This window comes from Muscardinus avellanarius (assembly GCF_963383645.1).
Source record: "Muscardinus avellanarius genome assembly, chromosome: 20".
Lineage (NCBI taxonomy): Eukaryota > Metazoa > Chordata > Mammalia > Rodentia > Gliridae > Muscardinus > Muscardinus avellanarius.
In genome coordinates this window covers 620145-637879 of record NC_137806.1, presented here as the reverse complement: position 1 = coordinate 637879, position 17735 = coordinate 620145, and the positions used below count along the sequence as shown (strand labels likewise).

The 17735-nt window shown below is 38.1% G+C and overlaps 1 protein-coding gene across 2 annotated transcripts in view; it reads right to left on the bottom strand.

The window, feature by feature from the left end:
* ODAD2 (outer dynein arm docking complex subunit 2) overlaps positions 1-17735 on the bottom strand; it is a gene marked incomplete at its 3' end in the record, with an annotated part of 154683 nt that overhangs the window by 33655 nt on the left and 103293 nt on the right. For both annotated transcript variants that reach the window (XM_080717060.1, XM_080717061.1), the window contains 2 exons: positions 4456-4644; positions 3033-3254 (listed from right to left, as the gene is read on the bottom strand). In XM_080717060.1, the coding sequence (XP_080573186.1) occupies positions 3033-3254; positions 4456-4644 (411 nt within the window). The remainder of the gene's footprint in view (positions 1-3032; positions 3255-4455; positions 4645-17735) is intronic.

The following is a 17735-nucleotide window of genomic DNA, read 5'->3' as shown; positions in this document are numbered from 1 at the left end:
ACCAACCACTTCCCTGCCCTGGCAAATACAGTGGGATAGGAATAATGCACTTCTGTTCTTTCTGTAATTTTTACACAGAACTGCTCAAAATTATCAGCCAGAAATTTGCATCATTACATTGAAAATATGAGAATTCTAAGAGATATATCAAAACGATTTGCTATATTCTCACTGGAGTTATTTATTTATTTATTTTTAAAACAGAGTCTGAGTTGTGAAGGGCCTCACTAAGTAGCTGAAGCTGTCTGTGAACCACGATCCTTAGTGTCCTGAATGCTGGGATTACAAGCATGCACCACCACACCGCGCTCTAAAGTATTATCTTTTAACATAAGCAAATCAAAAAATCCTTGTCACCACCTCTTGGCAGTGTTTCCACACAACCTTTAGAAACCTACTCTTCCTTTGGCTTCTGTATCTCCAGTTAGCCTGTTAATCACCCCAAGTGTACTTTCAGCTCTTCTCCCTGGTGTGTGTGCCCCTACATAAAACTGTAGACATTTCCCAGGCTTCTCTAAGTGCTGCCAGCCCCACCTTAGCCACCCTGCTTCCTGGCTTCAGACTTCTCAGCTGCTGCTTCTAACCGCCCCTACCCCACCCCAGCCTCAGGGCTTGCACTTCTGGAGAGGAAACCATGAGTCCCTAGGTGAGCACTTGCAAAGTGGCCAGTTCAACAGGTGCACTACATAACACATATTGGATCTTGAAGATTTGGTACCCTCAAAAAAGTAAAATATTAGTAATTTTAAATTAATACGTTAAAATCATATTTTGGATGAATTGAGCTAAATAAAGTATTTTACTAAAACTAACTTCACTATTTCTTTTTACCTTTGACTATAAGGAAGTTTAATTAGTATTATGTATGTGGCTCACATGACCTTTCCCTTGGTCAGCATCGCTCTACACCTAAAGTGTGGGCCATTAGAGTGAACAGCTCCTTCCTTCAGTCCCAGCCACTGACTCCTGCTCCTTCGCTGAACTGAGATGGACGCAGTGCTCGGTGTCAGCTGTTGCTGTGGAGGAAGTCATAGGACAAGGGAGCCAGCCCTAGAATGCGTGCTGAGGAGCCTTGGTCACTGAAATAGTCTGTGGACTTTGCCGCTGCAGTAGGGAAATGACACTACAAATGTTTTCCTAGAGAGGGGCAAATGGACCACCAGTAAAGGACCTGTGCTTTATTTATAGTTATCCACCAGCAAAATTAAGAGGCTATTAGGCATTGCAAACATGTGAAAGAAAGTCCCCCAAGATACCCGCAGACGACCCAGGAAAAGCTCCAACCAAAACAAACGTGATTTTCTTTGCTTCCTCTTCTTGGTCTCCACCCTCTTCAAACTAACTGCCTTCTCTTCCTAACTCATTAAGCTGTGGGGTGGGGAGCAGTTTCATGCTTCACATGGTAGGATACAATTCATATGTGATTTTGGATTTTCTATTGATTTGCATTAGAAGAAATCATCGGAAGCTGCATAGACACCTGGCACCGAGATGTCGACTGAAACACAGCCATGTAAACTGACGAAATGTGAAAACACTTTAGATTGTGTAATCTTGCTCAATAGCAGTAAATAATGTTAAATTAGAAATTTCTTCCTTTTTGAAATGGTGGGACAACGTAATCATATACAAGTGAAAACATTTTTATTATTCTTTATCAACATGAAGTTAACATCCTAGTATATGCTTATAATTTAGTTTTAGGAATTGTTACTTAGTTCATAAGGTGCTTTTTATGCCAGATTTTGCTTAACAGAGCATGTAAGACCAATTTGGGCCACAAAAACAGACTTATAATGAAAAGACCAATGCATTTTAATGAAAATAGAGCTTAATTTCAGAAAAAATTAATATATCTTTCAACTACAGTAGGTTTGAAAGATAAAATAATTGCCAAGATAGTATTATTTTTCCAAGATGTTTCATATGTGGCATGTCTAGATTTGACTAGATATGATTAACTAGAGATTTTAACTCTTGTCTAAAAGATCAAATTTGGGTATACATTTTAAAATGTAAATGCACCTGGTTGTCATTAGTTCCAAATTAAGATAATAATCAGTTATATATTATTATAAATTATATTATCAAGGAAACAAACTATAGAAAAACTCCAATGTGTATGCAGTGTGTGTGTGTGTGTGTGTGTGTGTGTGTGTGTGTGTGTGTGAGAGAGAGAGAGAGAGAGAGAGAGAGAGAGAGAGAGAGAGAGAGAGAACATTTTACCTCTGAGCTATACCCTCAGCCCTTTTTTATTTTTTTGTTTTGAAAACAGGGTCTCACTGGGTTACTGAGAGTCTTACTACATTGCCAAGGCTGTCCCTGTCCTCCTGACTCAGCCTCCCAAGTACTGGGAGTACAAGTGTGTGTCATCGTGGCTGGCTAAGAAGCTAACATTTTAGTTTTTCTAGTACATGTAAGCTATTCATATACCCTAAGTATTTTTATATTTATTACCTTTAAATATTCCAGTTGACTTCTAATGTGTAGATATATTAAATCCTATGTACAGAAGTTTTTCTAACTATATAATTAGCTAAAGTCAAAGAAAATATGACACACAGTCTTAAAACATATATCTTTGAAGTGATGCTTTGTTGTCATGGCTACTATTGTCAAGCCTTAGTCTAGGACTGTTTCAGCCATTTTTCTCCACTGTTTAATTGGTGCCTATGGGCATACTTATCATTTATTATTTATGTACTAAGAAACATATATCAAATAGATTTATTAATACTTATAAATTAATACTAATTAATACTGTTCTTGTGTTGTGCATTTTATTTAACTTAAATTATGGAATGATTGCTTATTTGACTAAGAACATTTATATGAGTTAGAGAAATTCTATTTCCATGCAACATCTCTGCGGCCTAAACCAGCATAACATGGGGCTCAGATATGGCTATGACCCCCAAAGGAGGGAGTTCTGTGTGCGCAGGCATCCCTGTTAGTACCTTAATGATTCTTAAGTTTCTTAGCAGCCCACATTTATAAGACTTGGACTACACCACAGACTTGCCCAACTTTACCTTTACTGCGCCATTCTCATGCATGGTGATACAGTTATCAGCATCTTCTGAGAGTTGGTACAAGGCTTGTGCTGTCGCTCGATGCACATTGGTGTCATTCGATTTCAGGTAACGCACCAACGGGGCCACTGCCCTGTGCTCACCAAAGGCCACTCTGTTTCTGCCCCACATACAGCAGCGTGAGATTGCCTCTGCAAGATGACGTCTCAACCTATCGTTATTCTGCATGAAGAAAAGTTAATAGACGGGTGTGCCTTGCAAGGGCTCTCTGATACCATGTTTGTGTACTCCTGCATACTATCAAGCAGATGCCAATGATCTAGACAGGTGCACTAGCTGGCTGCTTGGGTAGTGTCTTGCAGGAACTTGCATTTCGGTGGGTTGCCAATGGACCAACATTTAATTCAGAATTTTTTTTAATGAACAGGATGTAATCAGTGCCCGTAAAGGTGAGAAAGGTATCTGACACTGGTCATTTGCTCAAGGCTTAATTTCCTTTTGAGTAAGTGTACTCATAACGAAAAAGCTACAAATCAGCAAGTTGTTCAGTAATTAACATATTTATACAATATTTAATATTCTTGAAGAAATATTTCAATTAACCAAGATAAGTGGATTCATTCTGTTTCTTCACCCTAAGAACTCTACATCTTGGTAATATGCCTTGGTCCACAACAGGAAGAAGTCAGTGAAGCAATACAATGACATATCCTGGCTCTTTCTTTTTTCTTTCAGTATTCATTATTATGTAATTACCTTGCACAGTTAAAATAGGACAGAATCGGGTGCGTTTCTGTTCATTATTTGTACTATTATCTTCACTCAGGCAACAGTTTGGTGTGCTTAGTAACCTGACAAACCCTCTTAGGAACTCAGTCTTCTACACCAAATATTCTTCCAATATTTGAATTTCTGCTCTGCAAATTTCCTGTCAAGGGGTAGTCCAAGCTATGTGCAAACACTTCTCTGGTCACGGTGAAGTCATTGTCTCTCAAGTCTATCTGGCAGAACTCTAGGTAAACAATATAGTAATTGCCAAAGCTTTCCAGCTCAGAAATACCACCAACCAAAACTTGTTAAGGGGAGGGAGCACAATTCAACTTTTATTGTTGGCACTACCAACTATCTTAAGAAGAAAAATGGTGGTGGTGAAGACGATAGTTAACACTTACATAGTAGCACTTCTATTTGCCACCACTTTACTTGCCAGAGGAAAAAAAAAGTCAGCCTCAGTTCCCTAGGATCTTTTATATTAACGTTTTATGGCTTAAAATATACTTTTGCATATAGAGTGAAATGAGTTGAGGAACATCTCATACTTCACAAGCAATTACTATTAAACTTGAGTTCAGGACTCTAGACTTCAAGTTCCTACATCACGATCTGACAATACACATATAAAATTAAAAGCTGTGTTACTTACTGTATTTGCCAGCTTGGACAATAAAGGAACAACGCCATGATCTGTAATAACAGCTAAATTCTCCTGATCTTTTGCGATATTGGTAATAGCAGCACAGATGCTGGCCAAAACTTCTTTGTTATCCGACTTCAGTAAATTAACAACAAGTTCCAAACCACCAACAAAGGAACGAACCATTTCCCCTGCATCCTAGATAAAAATAAAGGAGGGGTCAGAAATAACCTATATACTTAGACAATATAAAAGTAACAAAGTTGTGAAGTATACTTTTGGGATAAAAACAAATTTATTTATTCTATAATATACATAATTTCTATGTATTTATGTATAAAGAATATATGTACATACATAACATGAATATATATAAAATATATACCAAACAAACCCACAAAATTTGGGTTTGTTTCTTTGTTTGTTTTTGGTATTGAGGATTTTACCTCTTAGCTACACCCCATTCCTATTTTATTATTTTGAAACAGGGTCTCACTATGTTTCTGAGAGTTTCCATACTTGCTGAGGCTGTGCTTGAACCTGTGATCCTCCTGTTTCAGCCTCCCTCGTACTGGGATTACAAGCATATGCCACCATACCTGGCTGACAAAATTTGAATGACTATTATGTGCCAGGCACTGTGAAAGCTAATGAGTACATGAAAGTTAATATAATATAAAGCTGATTCTTAGTACTTACAGTTGCTTCGTTTTATAAAGTCACTGCAAACACTGGGTGTGTCAATAATGAATTACTGCTCTTAGGGGAAACATCATTTGGGTTCTTACATTCCTCAGCTTGCTAGTTTCATCATCTGATCAATATATAACCTTGATTTGTGTGGTCCTGTTTGAAGACATCTTATTCCTTAGATGTTCTGAGTTCATTAGCATTGAACTCATGGCCTACAGCACTCTAACTCACGCAATGAAGCTTGTCTAACACGTGTATTCTCTCTGTAAGGTGCATCGAAGCTTTCTTGCCCTTAGGAACATTGGGCAGAGCCAGGCGTGCTGGCGATTGCTTGTAAACCCAGTACTTGGAAGGCTGAGACAGAAAGATTTCAAGTTTGAGGACAGCCTCAGCAAGCAGCAAGACTCCCATCAACCTAGTGAGACCCTGTTTTTATAAAAGAATAAAATAGGGCTGGGGTTGTAGCTCAGAGGTAGAATGCCTTTGAGTTAAATCCTCAGAAACACGCGCGCACGCACACACACACACACACACACACACACACACACACACACCCCACTAGGCGGAAGTCAGGGGTGTGGTGGGTGGTAGAGTGCTTGCCTTGCGTCTCGGAAGTCCTGTTTCAATCCCTAGCACTGAAAACTGAAGCGCAGCCAGGCAGCACTTCAGTACTACTCCACTTTAAGCATGAAATAAGAAGCACAGAAATGTGGAAAAAGCGACTCTATGTAGACTGAAAATGGGCTCTTATTCCCAGCTGAGGCTGAAACACGAAGGCAAAGCATTGCCTGTCTGAGCTCAGCAAGGAATATCTGCTCAGACAATTCAAGCGTTTTCACCTTTCTGTGCTGATTCAAGGATGTTCATGGGAATACTTTGTATATTGCTTTGGGGGTTACAAATAAAATTTAGCAAGAATTCATGAGTAACGTAGATCACCATACGCACTCTTTTGCCATCAACAACTGGTGGGAAGGGGGTATTAAGCAATTACAAACACAATGAACAGCACTTGGGGAGGAAGAGAAAATAAAGATACTACATCAAAGTGAATTTCAGTTCGTGTGAAGATTCAGTGAATACCTCTTAGAGAGAATACCTGCAGCTAAAGCCTAAGGGATGAATCATCACATAACATAGATTTGAGCATGAAAGCAAAGAAGGTGGCTTTTTTCTAGTTCAGAATTGTTGAAACATAAGAACGGGAGCTTGGGCAAAAATGAGACTTAAGACTTGAGATCTCAGGGCTCTTCTAAGGCGTGGTAGGGGGCATATGAAAGCCACCAAAGAGGTTTAACTATAGGGAAAGGATACTTTTTAATCATATAATTTTATTACTACATTATAGTCTCACATCACAGTATAAATCATGTTTACAGTGACATACATGCACACAGCACTTGGTGGGCCCTGCCCCGCCTCCCCATTTTTCCTCTTCCCAATACAGAGTATTGAGATTGATGCTTGTATATTCACATTTGTACACACAGTTGATGATAGCATTTCCATGAATGAATCTCAGTCTTTTCCCTCCCCTTCAGGGAGAAAGAATTCTTATCATTTGTACCCTAGGATATCTCTCAGGATATGGATGCTGAGTTGGTGTTAGCAAAGGGGCAAGAATGTGGGAAGAAGCCAGAGTTCAGATGAGAGGTAATGATAGTTTGGAGGAGGGAACCTGGAGTAGAAGGATTCATTGATGATTCCAATGTTTTTGGGTTGACTTAGTTGTACCTATGTTATAAAGTCAGGGTGTTCTTTTCTCTTCTTAGGGTGAAGAAGGGTGGTATTCGGTATGAAAATACCTAATTTTAATGATGTAGCCACAGACATTTAAGTGGAGATGTCTAGGAGTTTGAAAAGAGAAGCAGGCTGGAAATATAGGTTTAGAAGTTACCAGCATAAAGATTTGACCCTGAAACAAAGAGTATGGAAGTGTAGGGAGTGAGATAAGAATGTCCCGGTGTTTGGCCACTGGAAAAGCCAAAGTTTTGTCAGAGGATTCCGAAAACAGATGTTTGAAAAGAAATCCCCATTTCCTATGAGGTTGTATAGGGATGTTTATAATTTTCAGCAATTATTTGGCTTTATAACTTTCTTAAATAATAGAAATTAACTTCTTTGAAGTCCCAATTGTATAACACATACTTCATATAAATCATCGCAGTTAAACCTCATAATAACTATGCAAGGCAGGTATTATTACTTCCATTTTAATTTTTTTAACTGAACTTCACAGATGTTGACCTTATAAACTAGACTGTGGCCCCTGTAAAAGCAGGAGCTATGTCTTACTAACCTGGTGATCTTTATGAATTAATTTGGTTATCTCATCTCCATACCCCTAAATGCTCCCACAGTGTTCTCTGCCCTTGGCATAAAATTCAAACTCCAAAACTGGTTTACAAGTCCCTCCTGCTGTACCCCTGGATTACTTCTCTAGCCCTTCCTTTTTGTCTTGCTGCTCCAGCCCCCTCTACCCTAGCACAATGGCTCCCATATGAGCTAATCATCAGAACCCTGGGACTGTTCCTTGAAACTGTGATTCATTAAGTCTGGGTGGGACCTGTAGAAACTTCTGAAAGCTCCTTTGGAGAGGATGAACTTTAGCCAGTGTTGAGAACACTGGTTTGCACTGGTCCTGCAGGTGCCACGCCCTCCGATGCTGCTTGCACCCACTCCGTGTCTTTGCACATGTCTGTTTGGCTGCCTTCCTCTCAGCCTGGGAATCCCTACACATTCTCAGCTACCAACTAAGGAACCGTTTTCTTCAGCCTGTGTGAAGCAGCGCCTCCTATAATAGCTGGTTCTTCTATATATTATAGCAATCGTCACTCTGCGTAGTCCTGGCTTGTTTGCCTTTGAGCTTGAATTATAAGCTCTAGGAGAGCAGAGACTCTACCTTGCCCGTTATTGTATGTCCAGTGACTATTCTGGGTTTTAGCAATTGGTACATGCTCATCAACATTCACTGAATTCAACTGTAAACAAAGGGCGACAACAGAAAACTTTCCTGCAGGTGTAAACAACCGGAGTAAGCTTCTAGTGAACTCATGCCTGTCGTTGTAGAAAAGTAAGGGCAAAGTGACGTCACCTTCTCCACAACGCACTAACCTCTCCTGGTTGCCATAGTAACTAACATGGGTAACTATTAGTTTCCTAGTTTTCGATGACAAATAAAATTTTGATAGGACATTCATAAAATTATTTTGCAAACCTTAATTGCTATTTTTCTAAAATTTTATAGTAAAGCTTCTTAGTAGTACAACAGACATGGTATTTTCAGTTATAGTCTACATTGTTGCCTTACCACATATCTAAGCATTAGGATGCTATCAAATCGCAAAACTATAAGCATAATTTGATAATTTGTTAGCAAAATAATTTTTAACAAAATAATTGTTAACCTTCAAATATGCAACAAAATTAATTTTAACTCCCCTTTGAGGGGACATGGTAGTAATGTTTCTGAATCCCCCTCTATAAACAGAACCATAATACAGCAAAACAGAAACACAAGGGAATCATATACAGAACAGTACTAAGTGACAAGGTACCTGAACTGACTCCAAGATAAAGCAGATGGGAACAAGCCAGCAACTTCAGAGGGAAGGCAGAGAGATCTGTGAGTGCGCAAAGTGGCCAGAAACCCAGACTGCTCTCCAGTGCTCCCTGCAAAGCTCAGAGCAACAGCAGAGCTAGGAATGGCCTTCCGGGCTCCCGTGAGTGGACAAGACAACAAAGACGTGGGTTTGATGGTACTGGGGAGCACTGAGGAGAAAGAACTAGAAATTCCATCCAAATTGAGCACGGAGAGGACACTGGGATGAAGGAAGAAAAAGGTCTAGATCAAAAGGGGGAGAGATGGGTGAGGATATATCACCTATCACTGTGAAGACAGAGATTTTGAGAACTGAGACTAGTAATGCTGTCTTGATCCACAGCTCTCCTAAAAATCAGGAAAACTTGTTTCTCTTACTATTGAGTGCTATTTAAAAAACCCTATGGTCAATTCCCATATAGAATTATTTATAAGAAATAAAAACAATAAACAGCATAATAACGTCCCTATAAAAATAAAAGATGTGCCTATAAAATAGATGAAAACTGAAATATAACATTTTAATTTCACTTCATTTTACTTACTTTGCCGTGCTGGGGACTGCACCCAGGGCCCTACTCATGCTAGACAAACACTACCATTGAATCACTTCCCCAGCCTCTACCAACATTTTTAAATGACCTAAAATAAAACCATAGGAGCAATTCAAGAAAAATAAGTTAGAATTGTGCAGTTCAAAAATTAGGTGATTAGTGAATAAAACAATTTTTAAACAGAAGTGGAGCCGGGCGTGGTGGCACACGCTTGTAATCCCCGCGCTTGGGAGGCAGAGACAGAAGGATCGCACAGGTTCGAAGCCAACCTCGCTGGCTTAAGAGACCCTGTTTTCAAATAAAAATAAAAATAAAAAAACAGAAGTGAAACACAAAGTTTAGAAATGAAAAACATTATTTTGGAAATTAAACTAGAAGAAAAACGATAATGAAAAGACATAATGAGTAATCTGTTTAAATAAATAGAAGACATGAAAATTGCAAAGTGCTGGAAAAATAATTAATGAAAAAATTCAAGAGAGCAAATAGGCAGAGAAGATCTAACACACATGTGTAGGAGTTCCCAAGGATGAGTGTAATACAATTGGCAGGGTTTTTTTTGGGTACTGGGTTCCTGGAAGCCCTTCAACCTCCAGGCTACACTCCCAGAACTATTTTTTTTTTTTAAACAGGGTCTCTTAAGCCAGCGCGGCTGGCTTCGAACCTGCGTGATCCTCCTGTCTCTGCCTCCCAAGCGCGGGGATTACAAGCGTGCGACACCACCCCTGGCACAATTGACAGTTTTTAAAAAAAAAAAAAAACTATAATTTAAATAATTTTGCCCTGAAATAAATAAAATCTGAGAGTACACGGAACTGTAGCCTTTATACCTGTGAGATTGTATCTAGAATGGGCTAACATGAACATAAAGACACATTCTAGTGTAATTATTGGATTTTAGAAAACTCTTTGGCCCCCCAACAAAAAGAACCAAGTCATTCATGAGGAAAAATAAAATAGTATCATTAGACTTCACAAGAGCAATATTTTATAATAAAGGTAAGATAATAACATCCAAAATACTAAAGGAGAAAAATATTGATCAAGGTTCTAATATGGAGCCAAAATGATCTTCAAAGCATCAAACCATTAACATAAGACTTTCCTGAGAAATACACTTTGAGAATGAATGTCAGACCTCCAAAAGACTTTATAAAAAGACATTGACAAAAGTGCTATGGATATATACTTATGTTCTTTTTAATGTTGTATTTCATATTTGATTGACATGTATCAATTTTACATGCTAATGGGATTCGGTGTGATATTGCAACACATGCATGCAAGGTACACTAATCGAATCTCATCTGTTCAGCTGGCCATCATACATGTAAACTGTGCTAACATGTGTCACAGAGGACTTTTAGTGCACTGTTAACTTTGTCACCAAAATGAATCTTAACATTGGCAAGACACCATCCTAACCTTGCCATTGTGCAAGAAGTTTAAGGCAATTATAAATATGTAGGTGGTATCTCAATTTTCCTTAATAGTACTTCAGCAAGTGAATTATATAGTTCAAAATACTACAAATATCTGTAAATTCCATAGGAAAATATATCCTGCCGTTCTTGCATGTAGTGATGTTCTGCCACTAGGAAAATCACTGCATCTGTGAATTTCATATGAAAGTTATTTTTGTTGTTTTGTAAAGAGTTTAGATGACATGTTTTAAAAAAGTTAATGTTTTATAGTTAATAGTTAATAGTTTTTAATAGTTAATAGTTAGATTTCATCTAACTCCAATTAGAATGGCAACAATTCAAAATACAAACAACAAATGCTGGCGAGGATGTAGAGAAGTGGGAATTCTAATACTTTCTTGGTGGGATTGCAAATTAGTGCAACCACTTTGGAAAACAGTATGGAAGATCCTCAGAAGAATGGGAACAAACCTACCATATGATTCAGATACCACTTCTGGGTATCTACCCAAAAGAATGGAAACCAAACTACCAAACTAATGCATATGTATCTATGCTGATAGCTGCACAATTCACCATAGCCAAACTATGGAACCAGCCAAGATGTCCATCAACAGATGAATGGATTACAAAACTGTGGGATATGTACACAATGGAATTTTTTTTTTTTTTTGGTGGTGGTACTGGGGTTCCTGGAAGCCCTTCTTCCTCCGGGCTACACTCCCAGACCTATTTTATATTTTTGAAACAGGGTCTCTTACGCCAGCACGGCTGGCTTCGAACCTGCGCGATCCTCCTGTCTCTGCCTCCCAAGCGTGGGGATTACAAGCGTGCGCCACCACGCCCGGCCTTACACAATGGAATTTTACTCAGCCACAATGAAGAACAAAATTACGTCATTTACAGGGAAATGGATGGAACCTGAGAACATTATGCTAAGTGAGATTATCAAGTCACAAAAAGTAGACACCCAGATGCTCTGCTTAAAATTCAGAAGCTAGAGAGAAAAAGGGTCATAATAAGGTCACCTAACTACTGGGGATGTGAGAAAGGAAGAGGGAAATTTCCTAATGCATATGATATATTCATAAACATATCAAAGTCAATAAGTAAGCCAGACATAAGGAGGAGGGAGAGGGAAGGGAAATGGAGTAAAAATTAAGGATAAATAAGCGATGTGTGCATGGATGCCTCTACCATCTTGTATCCCATTAAGATGTATGACTACAATGCACCAATAAAAATTTTTAAAAAGAGGGCTACAATTTTAAGATACCTAGCCACAAACAAAAGAAGACCATTTTTAGCTCTGTGTGATGAATGGTACAGAAACTGATAAGATCAGAACAACAAGACAAATTTCAAATTATTCTTGTTTCTCTGGGGTCAACATCACAGAGCCTAATTTCTTAATTATCTTGTTCCTCTATCAGGAGACATACTAAGCCACAGAACTGGGGCTGTGTGGGAAAAGTGACAGAAGTGATCACATCTACCTCTGATCCAAAAACTTCCTAAGGTACATGGCATGAGATGCAAGGAGCCAAGCTCTCAGTGAGCATGGGCCTCCGCCACCAAGGACTTGGAGTGTTTATGCTCCGCGGGAGAGCAGAAGGCTAGACTCCAAAGCCTACAGGCCTGCCAACATTTATTTGTTTAGAAGGTGAGATTTCTCTCTCTTCCTTTTTTTTTCTTTTTGTATTTAAAGATTTTGAACATATGATGTCTTTCCTTGCATAGTTTCTATAGAAGGGGAGGATGGAAAAAGTACTTACGCTGCCAAGCCTGTCTTTCACTAATGCTAAACGACTGGGCAAATTCACCACATTTTCCACTTTCTCACATGCCTTAAAAACTGGTCTTTGCCAATTTCACCAGTGGTACAATATTGGTTTATGCACAATTCAAATGTTCATCTATAATGGGAAAATTCCTAGTAATAATAGTAACAATGACAGCCTAATCTTTTGCAGTTGATGAAGGACTTTCATACACATTGTTTCATAGAATCCTCAAAAAACATCCTCAAGGAGGCAGGCCTTCCTCATTTTATAATAAAAAAGGCTCAAAGTCCATGAATATTTAGCAAAAATAAATAACAATTAATCTAAGATCCCCGCAGGTCCCTTGGGGTCCTTCCCACTCTGTGTAGTGTACTTAGCTATGGAAGCCCTCGCTATGACATGTATGAAATCCAGCTCATAAACAATCAGAAAAATCTCCACAATCTAGGGGGTTCATAATTACAAAGAAGATAATGTTATGTTGCCATTAAAATTTCCTTAGACAAACAAGTCACTGAAAAAGAGAATATGAAACACCTTCATGGTGCTCTAAGGTAAAGGTGAAATGGTCGAGCAGGAAGAGGTGTCGAGTCCAAATTAAACAGAGTCAAGTCAAATACACAAATGGGATGAAAATATAAAATAGCAAAACACTGACATTTGGTTAAAATTCAACTAATAGGAAAATATTAAGATATTATTTATAGATAATGAATAAAACAGAAAACTGGATGTTTTGGCATAGCACAATTAAATTAATGGGTATGAAATTCTTTCTCTTGCCCCAAGCAAAAAAGACTGGCAGTTTTCTGATGAAGTGAGATACACTTAATACAGCTTTAAGGCACATACAGGCAAGTGCAGGATGACTTAAGACAAAACTTCTTAACCAGAAGAGCTATAAAAACACTGCTCGGTACCACACAGAGACCATATGACGCATAATATAGTATTTGAAAAATATTTAAAAATAGCACACTGTCTATAAAATTTTCAAAAATCCTACATTCACTTCAGAATAGCATGGCAGAGAAACCCAATCTGAACAGGCAAATATCCTAAAAGTATATTCAATTATTTATTATATTTAATTTATTTATTAAATCCTTTTAAAGTTCTAAATGCAACCTACATATAAGTGAGAGCAGTTTACTTGTGTTTTTCTACCACAATATCAGATTTCTATCTACTCCTAGTATTTAACAAGTCCTATAGCTTTAAAAAACGTACTGCTGAATTAAAATTACCTTACACTCCTAAATGTAATTTTTCTTTTTTCTTTTTGTAATTTTTTTTTTTTTTTTTTTTTTTTTTTTTTTTTTGCTGGTACTGGGGTTCCTGGAAACCCTTCTACTTCCGGGCTACATTCCCTGACCTATTTTATACTTTTTTTTTTTTTTTTTGGTGGTACTGGGGTTCCTGGAAGCCCTTCTACCTCCGGCTACATTCCCACAGGCTGCACTCCCAGAACTATTTTATACTTTTTTTATTTGGAAACAGGGTCTCTTAAACCAGCGCAGCTGGCTTCAAACCTGCGCGATCCTCCTGTCTCTGCCTCCCAAGCGCGGGGATTACAAGTGTGTGCCACCACACCCAGCTTTTTGTAATTTTTAAAAAAAATGTTATTGGTGCATTGTATTTGTACTTCTTAATGGAATACAAGATCATAGAGGCATACATGCACACATCGCCCAATTAGCCCCTACCAATTCTCACCACCCAAAGCAAATTTAGAATATCAATTATTATCCTTTTCCTTATGGACTGAAAGAAATATAAACTGGTTTCAGATAAAAATGATACAGTCCTTACAGTACAGATTTATACAGCAAAAATTAGACAATATACTTTGAGGGTTTTAGCCAATTGGCTCTCAAGAAAAATAAAGCATAGAAGTTAATGATTCTGATTTCTTTCTATTTCCCTAACCTAATTCAGATAACTTTCTTAAACATCACACATAACCGTGATTTTTCCATTTTATGGAATAAACACATCCTGTGTTTATTCTAGATTTTGATTCAACATTCCATTAATGAGGAAGTCTAAGTTGTGAGACGCCATTGTGCATCCAGAGGCTTACAGTTAATTATGTGACATTCTTAATCCATGACACATTCAAAAAAACTTTATAACAAATACAAGGTGCTAAACAAACATGTCATAAAATAGCTATCATTTATAAATTACACATGTATATATTTTCATTTATTTTTACATGTGTTTTTATTTTTAAATGTATGTATATTTATTTCATATATATACATATTTAAAAGTTCCCCACTAATACTTGGTAACCCACAGAATAAGGTGAACAAAGCAGATCCCTACTCAGATTCAGAAATATGCTTCTGAACAGTATGTTGTATAGTTCAGGCTAAGAACAAGACTTGGAATGATAAACTTGACAGAAAAAAATTAACTATATAATATTCTGTGTTTCCAAAACAAGAGTCAACAACATGTAAGAAATCTACTACCAAAAGTTTATTTATTGGGCTTGGTATCAAATTTCCCTATAAATATATGGTTAGTGTGCCAATTTGGTCTCATGATGAATATAAAATATATCATTTTATTAACTGTAACTATTCCTCATCTTCTTGAATGCTTTCCTAATTTTTTATGTGCTGTACACATTTAACCAACTTCCATATGTAATGGTTTTCATAGAACTCTTCTCTCGTTCCTCAATTTTTCTCTTAAAACAACCCCGATTTTAATGCAGGATTCCAGATGTGGTCCATCTAAGACAGAGTGTAGTGGGATATTTATCTTGCACAACCTTGACACAGTGCTTCACTGGAGCATGAGCTATTTAAGCAGTCATGTTACTCAATTTTTTCACATTAAGTTTTAAAGTCAGGTGAAATCCCTGTATCTTTTACAAATGAATTACTATGCAGCCAGCACTCCACTCTCCTGTACTTATGGGATTTCTAGCTACCCTTTATTACATTAATGAAGTTGAACAGTTTTCACATAAAAATAGAAGCTTTTAGATATAAATTTTACCTTGTGGAATTTGTCTATTTATATTTAATTATTAGAAAAAGCAAGTGAGTCTGGATACTTTATCCAATGATTCTTATATCAAAAAAAAGTCCTTGGGACTTCTGGGAAGATGGCGACCGAGAAAAGCAGGGCTTAAGAGCCCCGCTAACAACTAATCTCCATTACCACAAAATCAGCGCCTTTCATAGCCAGAAAACACCATCACCAGAGAAACAAAAAAATCACCAGGCTCCAGAGAGAAAGCAGACTGAGAACAGAGCTCAGAGCCACAGAGGAGATACACCGGCCTCACGCCCAAGGACGCGGCAGCAGCGCCATACTGCCGGTGGCAGTGGCGATTTCACCGGACGGCTACAGCAAGCCGAGGTAAGCCGCTGCGGAACAGCCAGGCGGGATTTCTCGCCGCAGGTAAAATCTAAAGCTCCCAGTGGCTGAGCTCAGCACACGCTGCAGGGATTCAGAGTGGAAATCAAAACCAAGAAGAAATACGCCAGCCTCACGGCCGAGGGCGTGGCAGCGGCGCCATATTGCCACCGGCGGCAGCAGCAGAGAATTCACCGAATCCAGTACAGCTACATCTGCGTACTCAAGAACAGTGAGTCAAATTGCGGGCCAGAGGAGAAATCCCAGTACTGTACTCCCTGGGACTTGACCCAGTGGGGGAGGAGCGGTGGCAGAGATATCACACCATAGGAGAATGTGCAACCCGGCACCCCCCACAGTCTAAAGCAGCCTCTATTGACTCTCTGGGTCGGAGACTCTGTGATACAACCCAGTAAAAGAGTAGTGGGGTCTGAGATACTACAGACTCGAGATCCAGAACACCTTAAGTGAAGTCATAGTGACCCAAGGGAAGAACCCAGAAGAGGCACAAACTTCCGAAATCATGGGAAAGAGGAATAATACTGGAGCAATGAATGCCCACAACCCCACAACATCAGAACCCGATAAAACAGAAAATCAGAGATTTCTAGAAGATCAAATCAGGAAAATAACTGTAGAAATAATAGAGGTGCTTCAAAAAGAACTCAGAGAGAGCCAAAAAGAGATAAAGGATGCAATTAATGAAGTAAAGGCCTCAATTCAAAGCACAAATAACCGATTAGACCACATGGAGAACAGAATTTCGCTCTTAGAAGATGATCATTCCAAAAATAAACGCATAGTTTCTAATGTAGGAAAAAATATCCGACAGCAGGAATCTGATATTGAAGAAATATGGGCCCATTTTAAGAGAGCTAACCTAAGAATAATTGGAATAGAGGAGGGAAAAGAAAGTGAAACCAAAGGGATCAACAATCTCTTCAAGGAAGTAATAGCAGAAAATTTTCCAAACATAGAGCAAGAGGTTGATACACAGGTCCAGGAAACTTATAGAACTCCCTTTAGACAGGATCGGAGAAGAGGATCCCCACGCCACATAATTGTCAAAATGACCAATGTGGAAGCCAAGCAGAGAATCTTAAAGGCAACAAAAACAAAGGGCCAAGTGACATTCAGAGGCAAACCAATTAGAATCACTCCAGACTTCCCAAACCAAGTCATGAGAGCCAGAAGGGCTTGGAGTAACATATTCCAAACTCTGAAAGAAAACAATTTCCAGCCAAAAATTTCCTACCCAGCAAAACTTTCTATCAAATTAGATGGAGAAATAAGAAGCTTCCATGACAAACAGAAACTGAAGGAATTTATGTCTTCAAAACCAGCGCTAGAGAAAATACTCAAAGAGATTAACTACAAAGAAGAAATAGGTAACACACACCAGAACCAGAGAAACAAGAGTTTCCATCCAACAGACAACTAAGATTGGTTATCTGTGGAGATTCATTATTTATGTTAGTCTTTTACCTATCTCTAAATGGTATTGTTTGCCTTTATTGTTGTTAATTCTTAGGATTTCTAGTTGGAATATTAATATACCTTCAGATATAGCATTTGGAAATATTTTATCCCATTCTATTAGTAACTGTTAACTCTGTTTACATTGTCTTTGGATATACAATATTTTTTTCTATTTTTTAAGGAGTTTGTATACTCTTCTGTTGCCTGTGCCATTGAAATCATATCCAAGAAATCACTGCCAATTTCAATGTTGTGAGGTTTTATGACCCAGATTTTCTCCTAAAAGTTTATAGTCTTAAAATTTATATTTAGGTCTTTTATCTATTTTGAGTTAATATTTGTATATGGGATTAGGTAAGGGTCCAACTTTATTCTT